We start from the raw sequence: 24,689 nt of genomic DNA on the forward strand, positions 1-24,689 counted from the left end.
TACATTTGGAATTAATTGGAGTGGTAAAAATCCAACATTAGGATCTAAACACACTGACGCTCTTGTGAGGCTGAATGCAATCAAATTCTCCAAGGCTTTGTTCATGATTTTGTACAAAAAATAATAATCTAAACAGATATATTTAAAAATCTATCATTAAACTAAAGTGGAGAATATTTAGTCCACATGCAGTTAGTCCAACTGTATAAACAACTATTATGAAATACCTTTACAGACTGTTTTCAAGACAGAATACAGATATTATTACAATATGAATTTTCGTTATTTAAAAAAAAAAAAATCATGATATTATGGTCACCCCTGGCATCACACCTGACGCACATTCAATCCTCCTGCACCTGTGTCTTCAAGCAGTCTCCCAGTTCCGGACTCCATTGCCCAGAATGCACTACACGCTGACATTGCTTATTCACTACCTCACATGACACATCAAATGACAGCTCCCAGATCACAATCACCTGAATATTGATATTATCTGTCTGTTTCACTCACTATATAAACCCTTTCACCACTCACACTCCTAGCCTAGAGTATTTGATCTGGTTCTGTTCATCACCTATAAAGTGTTATTTTTATTGGTTAGCTGCCTTACGTTTTTTTGTATTTTGGTTTTGACCCTGCCTGTTTTTGACCAGGGGTTGTCAATGACAATGAAAATAAAACACCTGGTTTTAGCCCACACTAATTTATCGTCCCAACGGACAGTTCTGGTGGAAACAGGAGAGTTGAGGAGCACATTGAATTCTGCCGTGATTTGTTCAGCCGTGGTTTTATGTTTTTTGGATACAATCCGGGTTAGCACCCGAACATCCCTTACAGACAGCTTCCTCTAACAGCGTCCACAGTTAATCCTGTTGGATGTAATTGGTCCTTCTTGGTGGTATGCTGACATTACCCTGGATTCCGTGGCTCTTGATACATCACAAAGACTTGCTGTCTTGGTCACAGATGCGCCAGCAAGACGTGCACCAACAATTTGTCCTCTTTTGAATGTTCTGGTATGTCACCCATAATGTTGTGTGCATTGCAATATTTTGAGCAAAACTGTGCTCTTACCCTGCTAATTGAACCTTCACACTCTGCTCTTACTGGTGCAATGTGCAATTAATGAAGATTGGCCACCAGGCTGCTCCAATTTAGCCATGAAACCTTAAATCCCACACTGAAATGACAGGTATTTCAGTTTCATTGTCCAACTCCTGATAAATTCTTGCCTGATCCTGACAATCCTTTTAAAGAGTTTTTCAGAACTAAACCTAGCACCATGCAGCTCCTGAACGGGAAACTTCTCTACTCCTCCTTTCTAATTCTATAATTCTGCACAACAGGCGTAAAGCAATTAGCTCTGCAGGAGCGACTGTGGAAAAAGACGAGTTCAGCTGGAAAAACACAGCCGAACCGCGGAGGATGTGACCGGGCCTTAATCGCCGCACTGCTGGGAACGGCTGCTGAGTCATAACAAGAACCAACCATTTAATGCAACAGCGCCTGTGTGGTCCCCTGGGCTAATTAGGCCAATTGGCATACTAATTAGCCTATGCAAATGAGAGGATCCCGTCCAGCTGAAGCGCCGCGCGGCAACACGCCGAACACGATGGAAGGTGCCGATGTTTTTATGTCCAATTCTGCCATCCGGCACTGATGTACAGCCGCTCGTTAGTGCCGTAATAAAGAACACAGAGACACATAAAAGGTTATATACTGCTTGAGTGTTGTTTTCCCACCAATTAGCGGGGGCTTGATTTATGACTGTGACGTGCTGGAATTCCCAACAGGGCTCCGGGCTCGTTTCCTAGGGGTCCACACTCTTTCTCTCTCTCCTACATACAGATACACACATAGTTATGAACCAGTTCTAGCTGAAGTAGTACACACACATATACTCACACACATATACTCACACACATATACTCACACACATATACTCACACACATATACTCACACACATATACTCACAGAGATAGAAAAACACCACAAGGTGGGCTGGGGTCATGGACTGACCGCTTGACCAATATATCTGACCGGTTATATCTGTGTAAATCTTATTTTACTATATTTAGCGACTTTTCAGATCCTCTTGTGACTTTTTTTTCTCTGTGTAAAAAGCTAAACATCTAGCTAGCTAGCTTATCATTGGACAATTTGTGTATAATACGTTTAAAATGAAAGAAAACTTAATAAAAAAAATAATAATAATAAAAATAAAAACATAAAAATATGTTGTAACACAAGTCAATGATCCAGAATGTCATGATACTAATAATAAAAATGCACTCCATATATCTCCATATATCCAGAATTAACGTAAAATAAATGATACTGGACACATATAATCTGCCTCTAGTAGATATATAACAGTGTAAATATTTCTTTTGCTAAAAACAGTAAAAAAGTAGTATCCTGATGTGATAATTAGGGGTGGGTGATATGGCACGATGTTTCAGGGTATAATATCATTCACAATATTCCAAATTTATGGTGCTATTATCACGTACGATATGTTAGGTACACCCCTAGTACCCTTTTCTTCCACAGCCTTGATTTTGTGTGCAGCATCTGGTTTTGAATTGTCTTGCTGTATTCAAAATATGTATTGATGTCTCGAGAAAATATGATACATACAGTAATGGATGTTAAATATATGTGATCTATTTACATTACAGTACAAATATGATTCTTGTTCCTGCCTTTTGAAAGTAGCACACTTCTAGTGTACTGGGTATAAAAATATATTTTAATATACTGTACTATATTAATTTTTGCGTGTTACAAATGTACTTTTTTTACACTATATATTTAATTAATAATTAATTATTATTTTTTAGTAGTAGTATTAATTCAATTTATTTTCTAAAAAGTTACAAGATACACTGTACTTTAAGTGAACTACTGTAACAGTTGTTTTTACACACTTTGCTAAAAATGTACAAAAGTATATTTGAAGTACAAAAATATATTGAATTACATCAAACTAAAAAAGCTTACTTCATAGTAGTCTGTTTTTTAAATACACAATATTGTACTTTTTAAAAAGTATGATCAAAGTTTACTTTCAAACATTTGATGAAAGCATAATATTAATGTACTTTTAATACATTTTAAGTAAGTACATAAATATGTTAGTATATTTACTGCATACTTAGACATTTCTCAATATGTTTTTTGGTACAATTAAGTATTTTTTTTCACCAGGGCATACACACATTCAATGAAAGACAGTGAGAGAGTCAAAGAAAGTTTCAGTTAGACTTAGAGAACACACACACACACACACACACAAACTTACACACATGCACACACTGTAAACCTGTGTATTCATGATAATCATCTACTTTCAACAGTGGATGAAACACACACCAAATAACACGCAGCAAATTACCCCCGTCTCCAGGCGGCCGGCTCGGCCTTCAGAGTCGTATTTTAAAGAAAAGCAGCCGTTTGGACGTTATTACAGCCCAGCATCAACCCCACATCACTCACTAACGACAGCTCCAGATGTGTGTGTGCTCTGCAGGTGCACCGAGGGCTTTAAGCGTCATTCACAAAAACAACACATCTACAAAGCGGGACCGGACACGGCCCGAACGTCTGCGTCTCCGCTCACGACAGAGCCGCTCTGTGGGCCGGAGACAGAGCGGCCCGGTGGCCAGCGACACGTCCATCACCGGCGGAAGGACAGGAGACGGGTTAAGACCTAATGGAAAGATTCTCATCCGTTTTTTCCTCATCCCATAATCATAATTTCATCATCTGGATGCTTCATGATTCATTATGGAGAAAGACAGAGAGAGAGACAAAGAGAGACAAAGAGAGAGAGAGAGAGAGATGGAAAATATACACATTTCCCATAAAGATGCTCCTCAGATCTATACAAAAAAAAAAAAACCTTTACTATCATGCATTAAAAAAAAAACAAAAGTCACATGACAGGAACTAGTATCACGTACTCTACCACTGAAGCTAAAGACCGCTGCACTGAACTGTGGGATATATATATATATATATATATGCATGTGGGCTCATTTTGCCAGACGCCGTCGGTCACAATCATTACTACTGGAATGTTAAATAGAGATGAGAAAATTTGGGACAATTTGTTCCCATTTGAAACACCTTCATACTGAACCCTTGTGTGGTGTTCATATTTTTGTTACTCGTTTACTTTGTTACTTGTATTTGATTCAGCAAAATTAAGCAATTCTACATTAAAATGCTTTACACATGCTCGCTTCACCTAAATTGCAAGCAATATAAACTTAGCTTACATGGTTAATATTTGCCCTTTACCTTTCTTATGTTACATTTCTTTTAAAAAGTGCTACTCTTTTTTTATTAGTTTTTTAATAAAATGTAAAAGAAAATGAATTAAACTCAAGATATGAGTAGAAAATTTGTTTAGTTTCAAATTTACAAATGAAGCAATGTTTATTAGCCCTTGGTCAAACAGACTGTATGTATTACAAATGTGTGTGTGTGTGGGGGGGGGGGTGTACAGTGTGTGTTTATTGAAAATGTGTTTATGGCTAACCTGTCCAACCCTGCTGAGCCTGGCTGTTAGCATTGAGGCTATGCTGCTCCAAACGTGCAAACAGTGCACTGTAGACGACTTGATGCTAAAAACTTTATTGGAAGATCAACAAAAGGTTTCGAACCTCCTTCACTCACAGCGTGAGCAGCAAGCTGATTGGCTCTTTTTACCTTAAGGGGTGGGGCTTCTATCCGGGAGTTGAGCGTTAAGAGAACTCCCAGTCATATATTTCAGTCAGTGGTTTGTCCCCTTTGGGAAGGTCTAAGTAACTTTCCACACTAACATTCGCATGATCCTGACTATAAACACAAAGAGCAAAGAACAAACCCGAAGAAGGGGGCGTGGCTTATGTATAATATATTATATATTGTATTACTTTGTTTGAAGTTTGTTTGGGTACAACAGAAGATAGCGAGGGAAAGGCAGGGTGCAGTGGTGCGTAAGGATGTATGTGTGTGTGTGTGTGTGTAAGTGTGTGTGTGTGTGTGTGTTAGTCTGTGGCCGTCAGTAATGGCTGTTAAAGCCCCACACTGCCCTCCTGCCCTCTCTGTTTGCTCGGCTGATTTGTGGGCTCAGGGGACGTGGGGCTGTGTTTTGTTCTGAAGCCAGACAGTCACAGCTCTCTTCTACCACACACACACACACACACACACACACACACACACACGTTCTCTCTCTGTCCAGGCTGCTTTGAAGCCAGATCAGACGAGCTGCTTTGGTGCACAGACTCATCCGATCGATCCCCTTTACAGCGACCTGCTCTCTAAATACAGTAAGCCTTTAGCTAAACTGAGTGATATACCGGATTTCTGTTCTTCCCAGTACCGGAAATGATAGAACCACAGCCCACCAACAGTCAGAGTGAGTTAGACCACCTAACTCACAACTTACAACTCACAACACTAACCTACCATCAAACATTTAACCATCACTTACCTTAAACCGGTTCATTTAGAAGAAAATAAAAAATCAGTTCAGAGACCTGCATTTTTTGGGCGGAAGCATTAAATTCTACTGGCAATACCTCTATAAACAAGTGTGTGTGTGTGTGTGTGTGTATGTGTGGGGGGTGTGCACAAACATTTGGAAATAAAGTGTATCTAAATTAAACATGTAAACTTCACATTATTTACAGAGCAGAAATGATTAAATCAGCTAATAAATCAGTTAATCAGTCAAATGTAAAATAAAGTAGAAAAAAAAACGACATCCCATTCTAAACACATAGTCATTAGTAGGGGTGTGACAAGATCTCAAGACACGAAAATGTGACGATATTTCTCGTCAAGCTTAAACCTGTCTCATGAAAAGCAAAAAAAAAAACACTATAGTATGGACTTTTTAAGAGGGATCTGGCAACACAGTAGCAACGGTGGCGAGTGCGATGGCTGAGCAGTCAAAAGTCGGGCATTTCCTAAAGAAGCCAGACATACGACTACTTTTAAGTCGTATGTCTGGATGCAAAGAAAGTGACGAAAGGACAGACAACATCTAAAAAATGTTCTGTTTCTGTTTGAACTTTAAGCATAGTTTTAATATAACTAGTTATGGTTATACATAGATAAGTTACAAGAGATTCAGGTGAAAAAAAGCAAAAAACATGGACTTAATATAACTGGTTAAATACTGGAATATATAAGACCTATGTGGATGTATAAAGACTTTAAAAAATTAATTTAAAAGCTCTCTGACCAGTGGTAAGGTGGTCCCCCCCTTATATGTGTGTTATTGATCAGCAGAGGGGTGGTCACTTTTCTGCACTACACTCCTCAGCACTTGCACACCCCACTCTGTAACTGGCCTCTTTTTTAAATATATTTTTTTAAAATATTGTTTTTCCAATTTCTGTCCAATTTACAAGGCCAATTACTCAACCCACTCATTAGGACTCCCCCTATCACTAGTGAAGCCCCAACACACCAGGAGGGTGAAGACTAGCGCACACCTCCTCCCACATAAGTGAAGTCAGTCATCACATTTTTTTTAACTGCTGCTGATGCAGCTTTGATGAGTAGTATCTCAGCGTACTTGGAGGAAAGCGCAGCGACTCAGTTCTGAGCAAGGCCAGTTATGCTCTCTCAGCTCTCTCGGGTCTCTGGTAGCCAATGGCAAGCTACATAAACAGGATTCGAACCGGAGATTTCCTGATCATAGTGGCAGCTCTTAGTCTGCAGGACCACTTAGAGCCTCGTGGACCATTAATGTGGATGTGAAATATCTATAAGGAACACATTTCACCAGCTGACTTGATGATGCAGTGATGGGATCCAATAACAGCACCATGCTGAAGTTCAGTCAGCTCTTTAGAACCACCCATTCTTACAATAATATGCCTAAAGGCAAACAGCATGGCTAGATCGATTTTGTGCTTGATTTTATACCCTTGTGGCAAGAGGCCTGAATCAAACACCTACAGTAAATACTGTAGCTGTTAGTGTACCTGAAGGCTAATACAATGGATGCCTCTAATCTTTAAGCGAGTTAGCACTGATAAACAGAAGACCAGGCTACTTTCCTTTTACTTTCCTTGAACAGCATATATCCGAGCCCACTTTAGGAGAACAGCCCCACTGGATGGAAGCAGTTACCTGAGCTCAGACTGAGCCCCTGGGGCCAAGCTGCTGCTTTTATTTGCCTCACGTCTCCAGTAATACATAAAAGCTCAGAGAAGAAGGGCGCTGCTTTAACGAGAGCTTTTACCCTGTTAAAGTTTCGGAGAACCACCACGCCTATCCTACCAGAAACAGCCCCCCGAACTCCACCATCAGCACCTTTCTTAGCTGGAAACAGCAGTACCAGCCACCCTGTAGCTGAAGGAACGGTGTTACACTATTCACTCCTGCTTCAGTGAGTTACCTAATGTACTGAATGATCCATCAATCCAGAGAACACAGTTCCACTGCTCCAAAACTCAATGCTTTCATGTTGAGCACTTGGAATATCATTGAAAAGTTACTTTATGTCAGTAATTCAGTTCAAACCATCACTGATTGGTGGAATCTTCACACTAGACCTCAAGCAGCTTGGACTGTGTGTCTCTCCACTCTTCCTCCAGACTCTGGTGTCTTGGTTTCGAAATTAAATGCAACATTTACTGATAGTCAGTGATGGTTTGGAGAGACATGTCATCTGCTGGTGTTGGTCCACTGTGTTTTATCAATTCCAAAGCCAGTGCAGTGTTTTCCCGAAAAATCTTACAAGACTTACAGATTACAGATTTCATTTTCCAGCAGGATTTGGCACACTGCCCACACTGCCAAAAGTACCAATTGGTCTTATACAATTTTATAATTTTCAAAGACACTTATTATTTTTGGGTTTCAACGCTTAAAATAGACCGCTCTGTGTGTAATACATCGAGTCTCATATTTTTTAATTGATATTGCATTTTTTTTAGATGCACCTGTACATCAAGATGAGCCTACTGGCACCATGTCTCTTGCCAGACGTAGTCTAGAATGGTATAAAGCCTTTAGCATGGAGCAGTGGAACTGTGTTCTCTGGAATGATGAAGCTCCTTTCAAAACTTTTAGATGAGATTGTGGTTGAAGTTGGGTTTTGAGGATGGGGTGGGATGATGATCCTCCAACATTCTGACCTCACTAATGTTTTTCTTGTTGCTTGAATGCAAACAAATCCTCAAAGCAATGCTCCAAAATCTAGTAGAAAGTCTTCTTTGGAAAGTAGGAACAGTTTAAGACCCTTGATTGATTGTCAAAGTTTGGGATAAAGAGGGAAACTGTGTCCATTTTGGTAAAACTGATTAATAGCATTGCTGTGAGGATTTAATTGATTGCTTTCAGTGACAAATTCAGCTTATTATAGTGAGGTTAGTATACTGGATGATCGCCACGCCACCTCATCCCCAAAAGGATTGAACCAAGCTCCATCATTCCAGAGAACACCTTTCTTCCACTGCTCCACAGCTCAATGCTGTTTCTCTAACATGCTTTTAGTAAACCCAAGAGTTTTTGGGTTCATGGTTGGTTGTACCACTGGACCAGTGACGTCCAGTCTGAGTATATGTAGTGTGTAAGTACATTTAAGTTTCTGTCCATCCACAGCACTGCAGTATGGGTGGTACGCACCATTCCTCTCTCCCTGCATTCCATTCTTCCAGAAAAGGACGAGCGAGGAAGAAGAGAAGAGGATAACAGCCGCCCTCCGACCAAGATAAAAGCCCCGCACTTAAGAGCGCGCAAGCCGAGTAAACTGCTTTCCCTACAGGAGGGGAAATATCAAATTAGACCCGTCCAACATCAAACGGATCCGCCACCAGAACAACACCCGCCTCCTTAGCGCAATTTGTCCACATTAAAAAAGGAGGAATAAAACATAAATACATCCCCCACTTCCTGTGTTCAGTTCACAAAGAAAAGCAAATGTGTGTGTGTGTACATATATGTGTGTGTGTGTCTATGTATGTGTGTAAATGTGCACCCCATTTATGAGTGCGTTTACACACAGTAGGAAGGAAAATAAAGCGGCTGGATATGCATGCATGAGCATTGATGAGTAAATATTGATCCCGACCTCTCGCGCTGCCGCCGTCCCTCTGCAGGAAGCGGCTAAATATTGAAACAGCTCCAGGAAGCCTCGGACCTTAAGCTCGGAGAGCCAATGAGAGCAGATCAATAGCCCTGCTGGAGCTGCTCGAGTTTACCTGGGTTAAAAGGTGCTAAAATTTCAGTGACTAGCAGCCAAACCTCTTATTTATTAGAATCACACTGTGGAGTGATGAGTAAAATCTCTCCACAATTAATTCTCTGGATTATAATTAGAATCGACCCAGTGTTTACCACACTGTACTGTTAGCTTGTGCTATACACCAAAATATGAAGAAGCTAGTTTACGCTTAACGGCCATAGAAACTCAATTAGAAAATCATTATTTGAACGCTCTTACTTATCCCTCATCTGCTGACTTGCCACAGACAGTAGGTACAGATCCCTCCCTCAGACAAAGTCTGCTGGCTAATCCAGCTGTACACTGGGGTTGGATGTCGGATCTGCAACTGATCTAGTGGGTGGGGCCCTGGTTGGGGTTGACAGGTGATGGGTGGAGCTAGGGTGATTCTATACAGGTTTTCTTATTGTGATGTCACAATAAGGTAGCATCCAAACAGCTCATAGAAGAATATGATACCAAACACAGGCGGTAAACACATATACAGACTGCAAATTCATACTGGTTTAACTGTTTTTCTCCAGACTGTTACACATATTAAGACTTCAGATTCATAATGGATAAAATTTTCTCCACAATTTTTGCTGTTAGACTGTTTAAACTACAAACACTGATGATTCATACTGAAATAAAGTCAGTCCAAATTGTTATTATCAGTTTGTAAAATTAAACCTAATGCAGATTCATACCGGATAAAAATCAGCCCACACTTAATACTGGTTTCAAATCTCTTCACAATTATACATGTCAGATTATAATGAAAATTCATACTGGATACAATCAATCCACACTTTTTGTCAGTGTCAGAGTGTAAAAATGATGATTCATACTGGTTAAAAATCTCTTCCCACTTATACATGTCAGATTATAATGCAGATTCATACTGGATAAAATTAGTCCACACTTTTTGTCAGTGTCAGACTGTAAAAATGATGATTCATACTGGTTTAATATCTCTTCACAATTATACATGTCAGATTATATATATATATATATATATATATATATATATATATATATATATATATATATATATATAAAACCTTGCAATGCAGATTCATACAGCAATAAAACTGATCCACAAATATTACTGTTAAACTAAAGATTAGTAATGATATGTGATATTTATTTGGGAATTAAGTAGGAGCCCTGAGCCAGTCAACCAATCAAATCCAGACAAACCACATGATAACCATTTCTGCTAAACCTTATCCAGCTTCAGTAAAGTCCAGGGCTAGTTAACTCATTATCTCTGATTTACACAATATCTCACAACCTGACAACCCAACACGTTTTAACTGCTGGACCCATAATGCACCACCATTATCCACATCTACCAGCTGCGGCTCATAAACACTGCTTTTGTCCCTCAAAGTCGTCTTTAATTGGCCGCTCGCCCAGTCCAGTCGTGTTTCTCGTGAACATTACGCAAACACTCAAAACAGCATCACACTGCCGGGTGATGATACCGTTCTCAAAGACATGATCATTTACAGCCTTATCACACACCACCACCCCCCTCCCCCATTCAGGAGCACCTGTGGGAACAGAGATAACACATGATCTACAGGAAGAAACACAAAACATTTGGACAATAGTGGACATCACTCGCCTCTTCAGTCCTCCAGCCCTGACAGTAAAACCACTACAAAGGGAATTAGGAGCATCGCAATGATTTAAAGCACCCTGAACCCCAACAGGGTGCCAGATAAGCAGTTAGCACAAAAGCTCGCTCATATTGGATAGGATCTCATGTGTTCAGTGATGCTCAGGGTAATGAATTCCCAGAGAAATGACATGCTCAGGAATAATCTGAAATGGTTTAAATAAATTCAACGTTTAAATACAAAGAATATGTTTATATTAAAATGATAAAAACACTGCTAATTGTTTTTAGTGTCCAAAAATCTAATTTTATCAACAACAAAAAAATAAAAATAAAAACACATTAAACATTAAAAAACAGTCAAACACAGACACATACATACATACAAACAAACATATAGATCTGTAAAGTGGACAATTTTTTTTTTGTCCAAAATATTGTCCCAGAAACAATTGTGATTAACAGTTTTATTGTCATTTTAAGATTGTTTTATGCTATAAGATATAATGATAATATAAAAGCATGGTAATATAATTTAACTATGTTTAAGAGCAGTAAACGTTTGATGATTATAAACGTTCAGAAATTACTTTAGATTTAGAATATAAAATCTTTTAAATGGCTTAAATAAATAAACATAAGTAAAATAAATCATTGTATCAAAAGAAAGTCGTCATATCTGCTAATTCATATTAATGGGCTTATTAACTTAATAAGCAATATTGAGGCCAATAACATTAATTAAGGTAATTCATATTCGTATACTGTACGATTGCATTGCTAAATATAGATAGATAGATAGATAGATAGATAGATAGATAGATAGATAGATAGATAGATAGATAGATAGATAGTAGGAGTAACAGGCAGACAGACAGACAGACAGACCGACAGACAGACAGACAGACAGACAGACAGCTAGATAGATAGATAGATAGATAGATAGATAGATAGATAGATAGATAGATAGATAGATAGATAGATAGATAGATAGATAGATAGATAGATAGATAGATAGATAGATAGATTGTTATTATCAGTTTGTAAAATTAAACCTAATGCAGATTCATACCGGATAAAATCAGCCCACACTTTTTTTCAGTGTCAGACTGTAAAAATGATGATTCATACTGGTTTTAAATCTCTTCACAATTATACATGTCAGATTATAATGCAGATTCATACTGGATAAAATCATAAAATCAGTCCACACTGTTTGTCAGTGTCCAACTGTAAAAAATGATCATTCTTACGGGTTTAATATCTCTTCAAAGTTATATCTGTCTGAATATAATGCAGATTCATAGATAGATAGATAGATAGATAGATAGATAGATAGATAGATAGATAGATAGATAGATAGATAGATAGATAGATAGATAGATAGATAGATAGATAGTAGGAGTAACAGACAGACAGACAGACAGACAGATAGACAGACAGATAGCTAGATAGATAAATAGATAGTAGGAGTAACAGACAGACAGACAGACAGACAGACAGACAGACAGACAGACAGACAGACAGATAGATAGATAGATAGATAGATAGATAGATAGATAGTAGGCGTAACAGACAGACAGACAGACAGACAGACAGACAGCTAGATAGATAGATAGATAGATAGATAGATAGATAGATAGATAGATAGATAGATAGATAGATAGATAGATAGATAGATAGTAGGAGTAACAGACAGACAGACCTACAGACAGATATACAGACAGACAGACAGACAGATAGATAGATAGACAGATAGAGAGCCCTCATTCTAAAGAACCCAGTTCCAGTTCTGCTTTAGAGCTCAATGCTGGGGGGCTTAATACCCCTCTAGTAGGCATGGTGCCAATAGGTCCATGGTTTTATCGGCTCCAGAGAGTCCTGCTCCTATTCTATTGGCTATATGACTTTTCTGCCTTTTCATCTTTGTTAGCAATAGGTGCAATTTAAAGTAACTGATTTAAAGTCACGCAGCATTTATTAGAAGAGGTGTTCACAAACCTTCGGACATGTTTAGTGTACGTTACAGCTCTTTAGTGAAGCACTGCTTCGGTCTGGTTCCTGCAGTAAAGATCATTTGTCAGGGAGAGTGAAGTCAGTGAAGTCAGGCGCTGGCCCGGTCCGTCTGGAGATCAGCAGGGCATGAAGTCCAGCTTTGCCCACGTTCTCTTACTGTCTCTTTCATCAGGCCCCGGCCGAAAAGTTTTAAATACCTCCCGAAAGGAAAATAAACATGATTCGGCCCGGCGAAGACATCTGCCCTTTTGAAAAAGAATTTAAAAAACAGGATCTGTTTAAACAGCTGCTGGGATACTCTGTACTTTTGAACGTTTGTGAGAGAGAGACGAGCGCTGCAATAACACGGCGGCTGGAGACGCGGCCTGGAGGTCAGACATAAAACAAATGATAATACTGCAGATCGGCGATGCTGCGTGTAAACATTAGGCGATGTGTACCAGGTCGTGCAGATCGGACAACATCCACACACAACATAAACCCAAACTTCAAAACACAGAACCGCTTGACTGGAGCTTCAACTGAAACTTCAGCTGCGCCCATCTCGATAGTAAAACCCAAAACTCTGGCTCCGTCCAAATCCACCTACTGCACCCTTAAATAGAAAGGTTCTTCTGGGATTCTTCAGCAAAGGCAATCACAACATCTTATATTGTGATTTGAATGCTTGAATGACTTTTGTTTTTTAGGGTTTTTTTGTTTTACACTAGCATTTTTTCAGGACACAGCAGTGCTGCTGGAGTTTTTAAACACCGTGATCGCTCATAGTCCACTCTATCAGACACTCCTATCTAGCTGCTCCACCAGTTAGACATCAGAAGTCATGAGTCAAGAGACAGAAGCTCTTCTGCTCTCTATCAGTGCTCTATCAATGCTCACAGGAAAACACAACACCACCACAGGGTGAAAGGAACAGATACAGGACTACAGTTTGCAATTATACTAAAGAACTACAAAGTTTCTTTATGCTCAGTGGAGATGCATAAATAAAAAAAAGAATAACATGTGTAGAAAACAAGGAGGTGATATTATTCATATTATTATGCTTGTTCAGTGTATAAGACTTAAGATTTAAGTCTTAACCCTTTGAACTCTAGTCTGTTTTGGTGTTTTTTTTTTTTTTCGTTTTTGTCAGTTCCTCTATAAAGTCTTATAACACAGTAATTAATATATCAGGCAGCTTCATGAGCCATGAGCTCTTTTACTCCAGAAGACATACGGCTGCTCAAAAATATAATCATTTAAAATGTAAAAAAAAACAGAATTATTACATTTTCCTGGAACTGATCATGTTTCAGGCAAAATTTTTCCAAGCGCCTGTTTTTTTTACTTATTTTTGAATGTATAGACTTTAAATATATATTTACACCTAAGATATATTTTCAAAAATGGTTAGACTAGAGTGTTCATGAGATGAATGAAAGCATAAGAATATTGATGATTCGAGTTCATTACATGGTTTATTAATTATTACTTTGACAAAATACATGGAGAAACAGCATCAGACGGATTTATTTATCTTGATGATCAATAATCACACCTCTAGGATACATGTAGATTAACTTATTAAATACCTGACACTCAGAGCAGCCTATACCTTTCAGTATTTTGAGGATCAGGACACACAAAGAAAACTATAAACAAAAATTTAAACTTTTTAGTCTAAATAAATAAAAAAAATGTTTAGTGCAAAATAACTACTTAGTAAAAATGTGCAAGTAAAATAAATAAAAACTATATAAAGTAGTGCGCACACCATACCTAGCTTTAGTTTGAGTAAAGCAGGTAGTTTCACACTTTTTCTGTGAACTTTTGAGTCTTTATTTACTGATATTATTTGGTTTGAAACATCATATAAATATGTTTGAAGCACTAAAGGTAAATAATATTGGTTGGGGAAGGAGAACTTTTCACTTTTTTAGGCGTATTTCTCAATGGGTTTCTTGTAGATTTAGCTTTACCGCACTGGGATGTCATCGTTATATTAGAAAGAGTAAGTTTCGCCCTTTCTAATCATATATGGATTACGTTTATGTGTAAAAGGATTCCTGAGTAATTAAGCTGAGAACACAAGGTGCGATTTTGGATGTAAAATCCGTCCGTAGGGTTCTAAGGGTTAAGTTAAGCAACCCAGTATTCTACCTTAGGAACTGGTATAAGCATGGTATAAGGTAAGGCAGAGAGGTAAGGCTAAGGCTGTGTATGCTAACTGAGGTAAAGAATTCAAATCCAAACTTTTCCACTCTTTTCAGCTATTTTAGCTCTAAAGCCTTGATGTTTGGATCTCCCACAATCCCTCTTTCTCTCACCTACATCTGTGTCAATCATTATTTTTCCCAACGACATTCATCCCCTCACAACTAGCTTAGCCGCTTTTAAGTCGCAAAGCCAAGCTATCCTGACGTCTCTTTCCCGCCCAAACTCGGCCTCGGCAGCCAATTACGGAGCGGAGTAATGAGCAGCCGGGATTGACAGTCCCTCCCACTCGTTTGTCAACAAATCAGAATGGATGGCACAGGGGCGAAAAAAAAAGGAAAAAAAAAACAGCGTCTGCCTCTCCTGCTCGTTATCGCTGACAAGTTGTCTCGCGATGATTTGTGGATCTTCCGTCTTTTTCATCTCGTGATATATCCGCGCAATGGCGCCTCGCACTCGTGATACCAGAACGCCAGCAGCAAGGGCGGGCTACTTTTAGTGTACACGCTTCGCAGGGACCAGATTTACATAAGAAAGGAGGTATTTCATTATAAAGGTCCCTGAAGCTGCTCTGACTATTGTAGGCTAGGCTAGGCTAACGCGCTAACGCCCACACAAACCGAATTAGGCCCAGACTTTTATAGCCTCGGCTCTAACAAGGCCGCAACAGACTTAAAACAAAACCATCCCTGCCAGGTAGAAAGAGGCCTACGTTCTTTTGAACCGCCACAAGACGAGAGGAGATTTGACATGCTGGAGTAAAAAAAAAAAAAAAAAAAAACTCAGTGGACCAAATATTCAGCTTCTTATTTACACGTCCTTGTTTAAGAAAAACTGAACTCTGTTTTAGATGGAGCTTCCTGGACTGAAACCCTTTGTGACCCCAGAGATTTCATAGTATGATGTGCTCTCAAAAATATTAATTAATTAATCAATAAAATGTAACTTTCTTTAAAAAAGTGCTGGAAAGTTTTCTTTCTGCAAAATGTGCGAACAATACAAGTCAAAAGTTTTTACGCAACTTTAATTTAGTGTTTTTTTTTTCATTATTTAATTTTTTTTCTTTATTGTAAATTAACACTAAAGTCATCCTAACTATAAACTAAAACATATGGAGTTATTTAATTAAAAAAAGTGCTACATAAACCAGATTGTGTTTTTTTATATTAGATTCTTCAAACTATAATGTCACATTGTGTAAAATCCTGTAATTTTACTCTACCACTTCAGTTTCACATGCTTCTCTCTTACTGTACGTAATGATTCTGTATTCTATTCTCAGCTTGTCCAGAAATGCATGTGTAATACATGTCCTCTAGGGGTAGCTAGATCATAATAATTACACTTCCTAACTGCAGGAGGAGCTAAACATGAGTAAGGAATGTCAATTCTTGCACAATGCTGCTTTTAACTTAACATTAAATATTAACACTTCCATGGTTATGAATAAGGAAGCACTTAGGATTTTTTTAAACCCAATTTTCTGATTTCTTTGATATCAAATTGGCCAATAGATTTTTTTTTTATTGTTCTTTTATGGAAATTTGGCGATTTTAGGTTTTTAATGTCAGTTTCCTTTAGGATAAGTAGCATAATATTGTCATTTTGATAACCAAAGTAAAAACATGTGGACATTATATTGATAAAAATATACAGATGCACCTATTTGTCCATCATTTTCTCTGACATATTTAAAAGAGTTTATTCTGCATTTGTTGGATATATGCCATCTTCAAAAAAAAAAAAAAGTCCGGTTCAGGTCATGTCCCCTTTAGTTGACTATATATTCTCATTATTCCGCTAAATAAACCAGGCTCAGCGGGTTTCTCACAAATCTTCCAGCCCCTGCCTGCTTGCTTATTGTTGCTGCCTGACGATCTCCTGATTCTGGCATGTGAACAGTGGGGTTTGATGGCAGACGTGCACACACTGTTCTTATTTACTGTCAGAGCACCGCGTGGCTGCCAGAGCATCGCATAGCGCTGAGCAATGACCAAAGACACTTTTCTGCGTGATCTGGTCTGGAGTGACAATATAGGAAAGTGTTTGAACCTTTTTGTTCTGTGGTTTTTTTTAAAGAAATAAATAAAAACAAAAAAATCTGAGGTGATACACCAACAGCAAAATCAGCAAACTTAAAATACGTCTATCATGTTAGCATTAGAACACTTAAACATTTATATAAATGAATTTATTGTAATGGGAAGTTACAATGTAACACTGCTCAACATTAAAAAAGTGTTAAATATCCTTAACACTGGTGTGTAGTGTTACAAATAAACTCTTAAATAGTTTCTTTACTTTGTTTAACAGGGGGGCGTCTGTGAAAAATTTAATTCTTGCAACCGGACTGCAATAAAAAAAAAAAACGGAGGACCAGTGAGTATTTGAGCTTTCTCGGTCATGTGACATCGCGTTCAGTAGCTCCTCCATTTCCCCTGCTGTTGTGTTTACATGGATCTCCATGGAAACGTGCAATATATCTGTCCTGCAGTGTTAGTTTAATTCACATTACAAATGAGTCTAGTCAAGTGTTAGCTAACTAGCTAACTAACTTACTAGTTAAACCCATTAAAGACATGACCACAAACTGTAAGCCATACCAAGTAAAATAAATAGTAATAATAATATGTCTTATCCTTATTCCTTTGAGTCTTAGTAAAACTCTAACCTATAGCAAGTCATTTTTTTGAGGTACTAAGTTATTAATTTGATTTTAGATGGCGGGCATGGGCTGTCATAATAGTCAGATCAACTCTTTTCTCTCGGTTATTTTAACACCAGAAATGTAATTCTGCTCAATTTTATCTGACCTTTACTCATGTTTTATTTATGGGCTTGGTATGCTTGGTCAGTGGGCACAGAAATAGGTTATAACCATAGAAAAAGGGTCAGATGGGGACAGCCAATGAAATATCAAAATCCTATGAAAATCCTATGATTGCTGAAAATCATAACATATCACACTTATATCACTATCACTCATTTATATCCACTAAATAGAATATCAGTGATGCTGCTGCAGAGGTGCGTTGCTAAAATGTAATTAATCTGCTCTCTTATGATTGATTGGTTTCATAAGAAACCAAAAAAATCATTTTACTTAAACACATAGCTTTAAATAGCAAAATCAGAGAAACTGATTCAGAAACTGAAGTGGTCTCTAAATTATTTCCAGAGCTGTATGTGGATGCTCTTTTATTTACTGTATAAATATATACCCTATAGTACCATTAAGTGAAGCAAACTTGAAGTGTTTTTTCTTTCAGTAGTGCACCATAAAAAGGGAATCTTAAGGAAAGATAATGGTTAATTCTAGTTTATTCAAGAACCTTTTTACTATTACTGTTTGTAAACTAAAAATAACTTTTCAAGGAATGATCAGTACCAGTATCAGTATCAGTATTAGTATCATTGCACTTACATCGCTCCTTCTGTTCCTCAGGGCTACATGAAGCTTCACCATCTGCCAGCAGCACAGACATGCCGAACAGCTTCTTCCCAGCATCCTCGACCGTCTTCAGCACACCAGGAGACCCTGAGGGGATGCGAGACGTCCCAAAGTCAAACTCCTTCCCCTCCGAGTCTGTGTAACGAAGGTGTGGAGCAGCTTCCGGCTCCAGACAGCCCTTCAGTCTCTTTGCTGGAAGAAAGGCGGACTGGTACCCTGCAGTGTCTCGCTCCTCCACCGGGGACGAGAAGGGCCGGAAGGCTCCAACAGCTCCATGAGAGAGGACGCCCAGCGGAGAGCAGTCCAGATTTGCAGGGCCGAATTGAGGGTGGAGGTGGAGGAGGGATGTGGGAAAGTCTCGAGGGGCAAAGCCTCCCTGGCGGTGGTACATGGAGGCGAAGGTGTAGGAACCGGCGGGGAACGGAAGGTGCATGTCTTTCTCCAGAGTGACGGGGACGCCGAAGGGTCTCGGGGGCTGACAGGGGATGGAGGCGTCTCTGCCGGCTTCGGTGGTGGAGGCCAGGACCATCAGAGCAGGAGATGCCAAGGGACTCGGCATGTAAGAGGAGCTCTCCATCTTGAAGGCCGTCCGATGGAGGTCCATTCCGGTTCCGTGTCTAGAAGCCCAAAAGTTCTAAAGAGCTGGGACTGAATGGATGAACGGAGGAAAAAAGAGAGAGGAGCTGGAGGATGACAGAGAGGTCACGCAGGTCACGCAGCACAGCCAGGTCTACACGTAGATCATTTTCCAACGTGCCACATCTGTGAAGAGAAAAAAGTTAAAAATGTTATTACATATCAGGTTTATTTATGTTTTTTTTTTTTTAAAAGCTTATTTTGAGTTAGGTGAACATGGTCATGGTCATTAAACATTAAAATAAATTCAATCTCATATCCTTTCTATTGGTTCCTGGCGCCAATCCATCTTCTTTTTGCACAAAATGCAAAGTGTAGTGTCCTCCTGTCACTGACACTTACCATCAGTTTGTAGTTGTTTCCCCCAATATAGGTTGCACATTCCTAGGTTATCATTGTTATCAGTGTTGGCTGTGTGCCACATTTTTTTTCTCTAGTGGCACAAAAGGATTATACTGGAAGTGTTTGGAAAACATACAATATTAACTCATTATTGAACAAAATAATTAAACTAGATTTTTTTGTAAAAATTAAATATGGTTGAGTTAACTTGTTTTATTAATTCATCTTAACATTTAATTCAATTATTAGTACATAGACTGTATTTCACTTGTAATGGAAAAGTCTAGGCTTAATCCCTGTCTGGGAAACTAATTAGGCTTACATTTTTTTTTAAGTAGTAATTAGAACTTAAACATAAAATATTATGAAATATTAAAAAAAGTTTGTTAGGTAATTGGTCACAATAAACATTTTGAGATTTTTTTTTGTTTGTTTGTTTTCAGATACAGCCCTTAATCACATTAAAATAAATAATTTCTCACAGCTGTAAGAGAGTTTATAATAAAAAAAAACTACAAATCCCATTAAAACAGATGCAGCTAAACATAAATACATTAAAAAGACAAAATAATTTCTCATTTTTAAGAATAATATTTCATTTTAGGTTTCACTGACATCTATAGTATTTAACATTAGATAGTTCTATAGATAAATATACATTTAACATCTAATCTATAAATTACCTTAAACCACACACTTGGGTACGGGTTACATCAACACAGATTCTGTTTTACAGTTTAGAGGAGAACTGTATTAAAATAATCTGTTCTGTTAAAGCACTGGAACAAAACGTAACGTAATCTGAAATCACTGTATGATAGAAAGAGCAGTATAGTTATTTTAAATCAAGTAAATAAATCATTTCAATAAAACAAAGTTTTAAATCACCTTAAATCAGCTGCCTGTTTCCTGTTAACTTTGTACACATTTTATGTGGAGTGCTGCTTCATATGAAGCAGTGATTTTTTTTCAGTGCCAGATCAGTTCCAGCACTGATCTAACACACCTGATTCTACTGATCTGCTCATTATCAAGCTCTGCCCCAGCTGAGGTGAGAGCGTTAGACCAGGTAGACCAGCCACAACAGTGCCAGAAATGTACATGATAATGTAGCAGGGAATCTGCAGGAATTAAGAAATTAAATGTAAGACTTTTTAAAACTTTTAAAATCACTCTAAGAGTGAATTAAGACCACTTTTCTGCTTTGTCTGCTGTTTAATCAGTAAAATAACTCTCAAATCAAATTTGCTATATTAGTATTTAGCTTTTAAAACCTTTAGGAAATGGATTTATTTTGCTTAATTCAGATCTTTTGGGACTTTTTTTAAAGCATAATTTACACTCTGTAAAGTGTGTTGCTTAAAATGAATTGATATGTGTAACAACTAAACAACTAAAAAAAGAAAAAATAAACAAATTAGGAAAGAAAAGAAAGAAAGTTCTAAAAAAGTTTAGTTCTTTTCCAGTTTTAGAGCCAAACAGCTCTGTAAACGGCAGCGTTCCTAATTTCACAGCAGATCACATGAATAGATGATAGAATTCTATAATTTCAAATTAAATAACTTCTTGCTGATTGTTGCAATAAAGTCATATTAAACCATTCATATAAAATATTAAGAAAATTAAATGTTTGTAGTATTATATTATGTATTAAATGTAATCATATGAAATCATAAATCATAAACATTATACACTGGCGAGCAGCTTAAAGTATTTTAACCAATAAGTTATAATAACTGAATGGATTAACACAAGTTATTAACAGAATGCCAACATTACAGGAGAGGAAATAAATCCTGCTTAACCTAAACAATAGAAGCCAATCTATGTATATATGTTATTTTTAAGCCATTGTGGAGCATTACAATAGATATTACATAACAATAAACACACTAAAAAAAGACCAGAACAAGCAATACAATCAATGTATATGTAATACTATATATAAAGTAAATAATAAAAAGACCACAAAGTGTAGAAAACAGGAGAGAGTGAAGTGAAGTGACTTATTGATTAATTAATCATCAAATCTATTGATCATATTAATGATCGACAACAATATAAGTCTTACAGATGATGATGATGATAATGATGATTATTAGAATTAGAAGGGATAATTAATAATTGATATTCATCACCTAGATAAAAAATAAATCTTTAAGGATAAATTTTCTTGTTTGATCTGTTGCAGTCACTGCACGTAAATCTAATTGAATCTAAAAGTGTTTTTTAAACTTTTACTTATAGACAGATTTAATAAAAAATTCATCCCAAACTAGTATATAAGTATATAATAATAAAGAGAATATGAAGATCACCATAATCATCCATACTCAGAATATAGGTAAATAAAGTAGATTATAGTGTAATCCACACGTTTCAGACTTGTAAATCAATTTCAGTTTGTAAATCTTAAGCATTATCATTATTTTCATCATCATTATCTTTTTTAGAAACAGTGCATATAGAGAAATTACTTACAGAAACACAAACACGTGATGGAGATCAAACAGATGTGAGATCAAAGTCAAAAAGTTTAAAATAAATAAATGAATAAATAAATAAATAAATAAATAAATAAATAAACTTTTTTGTGTATGAATGCACACAAATTTACTAGGTTGAAATCAGCGCGCGCACACAAAACATAAACACACACAAAACAAGCACACACACACACACACACACGAAACAAACACACACAAACAAACACACACAAGGAGTTAAGAAAAAGAAAAAAAGAACAAAGAACAGAAAGAGAAAGAGAAAGAGAAAGAAATAAAACGTATGAAAGATATAATAGTAATGGAAAGTGAGTGAGGAATGAGTAACAGCGCGTGCTCTCTCTCTCGCTCGCTCTCTCTGTAACTTACCGCTCTCTGTCTGTGCGTAAGACCAACTGCCAGCGGACAGCACGCGAGCTGAACGGAGCAAAGCACGCGCTCCCCCTACACACATACACATACACATACGCACGCGCGCATACACACGCACACTCACGTGCGCGCGCTCTTTCTCTCTCTCTCTCTCTCTCTCTCTCTCTCTTCCGCTTACTTTACTTACTTTTCGTATCTATTCAGTCGTTTATCTCACTTTTTCATCTCTTCTTCTCTCTTCCCCTGCTCTTTTCTTCCTCTGTATCAGTCTCCCTCTATCCCCCTCTTTCTCTGTCATCACACTCTCCTCCCCCTTTCTCTATCCTTCTCTCCTCCCTCTGTACTTCTCTCCCTTTACCTATCTCTCTCTCTCTCCCCTCGTATTCTCTTTCTCTGTATCACCCTTTCCTCTCTCTCTCTCTTTCTCTTTCTCTCTCTCTCTCTCTCTCTCTCTCTCCCTGGCTATATCCCTCTCTCCATTCTCTTTCTTTCCTCTCACTCTGCTCTATTTTCTTCTACCTTTCTTTATCCATCTCTTTCTCTTGTTTTTCTCTACACAGCAAATACACAAAAACTTTGCCAGTGTTCATTTAATATTAACTAAATTTGCTGTTTATCAATGTAAAAAAAAATCATTTCTGTTTAAAAATATAAAAACGGAGAAACAATATGTACTGAAAAAAGGTAGTTAGGAGTAGGAGTAGGATTTGCTTAAGAAACTTAAGAAAATTAAAAAAAAAAAGAAAAAAAAAACCCAGGCCAATTTAACATACTATATATTCAAGTTGATGTTACTCATCCTTTTTTTGCAGATTTATTAAGAAATTATTTAGAAAAGCTTACCTTGCATGCTCACTGAAGCACAGTAACAGTCAAAGGTTTGGACACACCTTCTCGTTCTATGTTTTTATATATTTCCTACATTGTAAATGAATACTGAAATCATCCAGACTATGAAAGAACATATAAAAATCTTGTAGTAATTTAAAAGTGTTAAACAAACGAAAAGACTCTATGAAGCATTTAGGTGCTCTTATCTGGGGTGCTGTAAACTTGCAGATGCTGGTAACTCTGGTAAACAAAGAGGTGCAACAAAGGTAACTCTTGGTCTTCCTTTTTTGGGGCACTCCTGATGAGAGCCAGTTTCATCATTCTAACATTTCTGATGGTCTTTGTGGCACTTGATACTTTTAAAGTTCATGAAATGTTTCAGATTGACTGACCTCCATTGTTTAAAGTATTTTTTCTTAACTTAGTTGAGTATTTCTTCTCATAATATGGATTAGAATATTACTCAAATAGAGCTATTCACTGTATACCTGTAACTCTACCTCTTCACAACTTTACAACTGATGCTCACAAACACATTAATAGCAACAATTATTTAAGTAATTAACTCTTGATGAGTTCAGCACAGCTGTTAACTGCAAACCTGAATTCCAGGAGACTCTACCTCTACCTTCACTGACCGAGAAAACCCAGCAGAGATGTTCAAAGAGGTGCCTACTTGCCTAAAACTATAGTATAAAATATATGAATATATTTTTTGTTTACTAAACAATTCCATGTTTTTTCTTCATAGTTTGGATGGCTTAAGTATTAATCCACAATGCAGAAAATAATAAAAAATTGTGTCCAAACTTTTGACTGCACTGTATATTTTGGTTGCTGTATATTAACCCATTCATCTTTAGTATTGTCGAATAATAAGTGTGTCACCACCACTAACTCTATTAAATATTTTTGGGTGAAATTCAGGAATATTTACATGTGGCACTGTAAAAAAATATTCTTGAGCTCAGTAAACTTTTCATTAAAATGAGAAAATGTTACCTAAAAAAATTATTTGTGAACTTTGCTTAGTTAATGTTTCACTCAATCTCTTTTTAAGTGTGCACCTAAAATGCTACATGAACAACATAGATTATTATTATTATTATTATTATTATTATTATTATTATTATTATTATTAGTAGTAGTAGTAGTATTCATTTATTTATTTATTTATTCATTTATTTTTATTAGCTGCATATATACAAACTACACATCAAGACTTCTGTCTCAGGAATATTCCCATACTGATCTATTGATCCTTCATTTAATTTGTGCTTGGACCCCAGAAATAACTGTTTTTCTGCTATTATTATTATTATTATTATTATTATTATTATTATTATTATTATTATTATTATTATTATTGTTATAATTAGATTTGCTGTTGTGTATAGCGTGTTTAAATCTGTTATTCTGTTTCCAGTCGCTGGGGGTTGGGGGTGGGTGGAGGATCTGATTTCATTACAAGAGATGGATTTAATTTGGTAGAAAATCTC

At 37.1% G+C, this 24,689-nt stretch overlaps 1 protein-coding gene across 3 annotated transcripts in view; it reads right to left on the minus strand.

Annotated features, from left to right (window-relative positions):
- Positions 1–22,635, minus strand: part of rnf220b (ring finger protein 220b) — a 61,722-nt gene extending 39,087 nt beyond the window's left edge. For 2 of the 3 annotated variants that reach the window (XR_007441493.1, XM_022670245.2), the window contains exons 1-2: positions 22,547–22,635; positions 18,479–19,267 (exon numbers count right to left, since the gene is read on the minus strand). Coding sequence is in view for 2 of the 3 variants with exons in the window: in XM_022670245.2 (XP_022525966.2) it covers positions 18,479–19,109 (631 nt within the window). In the remaining variant the exon portion in view is untranslated. Of the gene's footprint in view, positions 1–18,478; positions 19,268–22,356; positions 22,425–22,546 lie in introns of those variants that run through there. The other variant, XM_049486164.1, reaches the window with a different exon arrangement.
- Between the last annotated feature and the right edge of the window lie 2,054 nt (positions 22,636–24,689).

The sequence above is a fragment of the Astyanax mexicanus genome, chromosome 12, assembly GCF_023375975.1.
Source record: "Astyanax mexicanus isolate ESR-SI-001 chromosome 12, AstMex3_surface, whole genome shotgun sequence".
NCBI lineage: Eukaryota > Metazoa > Chordata > Actinopteri > Characiformes > Acestrorhamphidae > Astyanax > Astyanax mexicanus.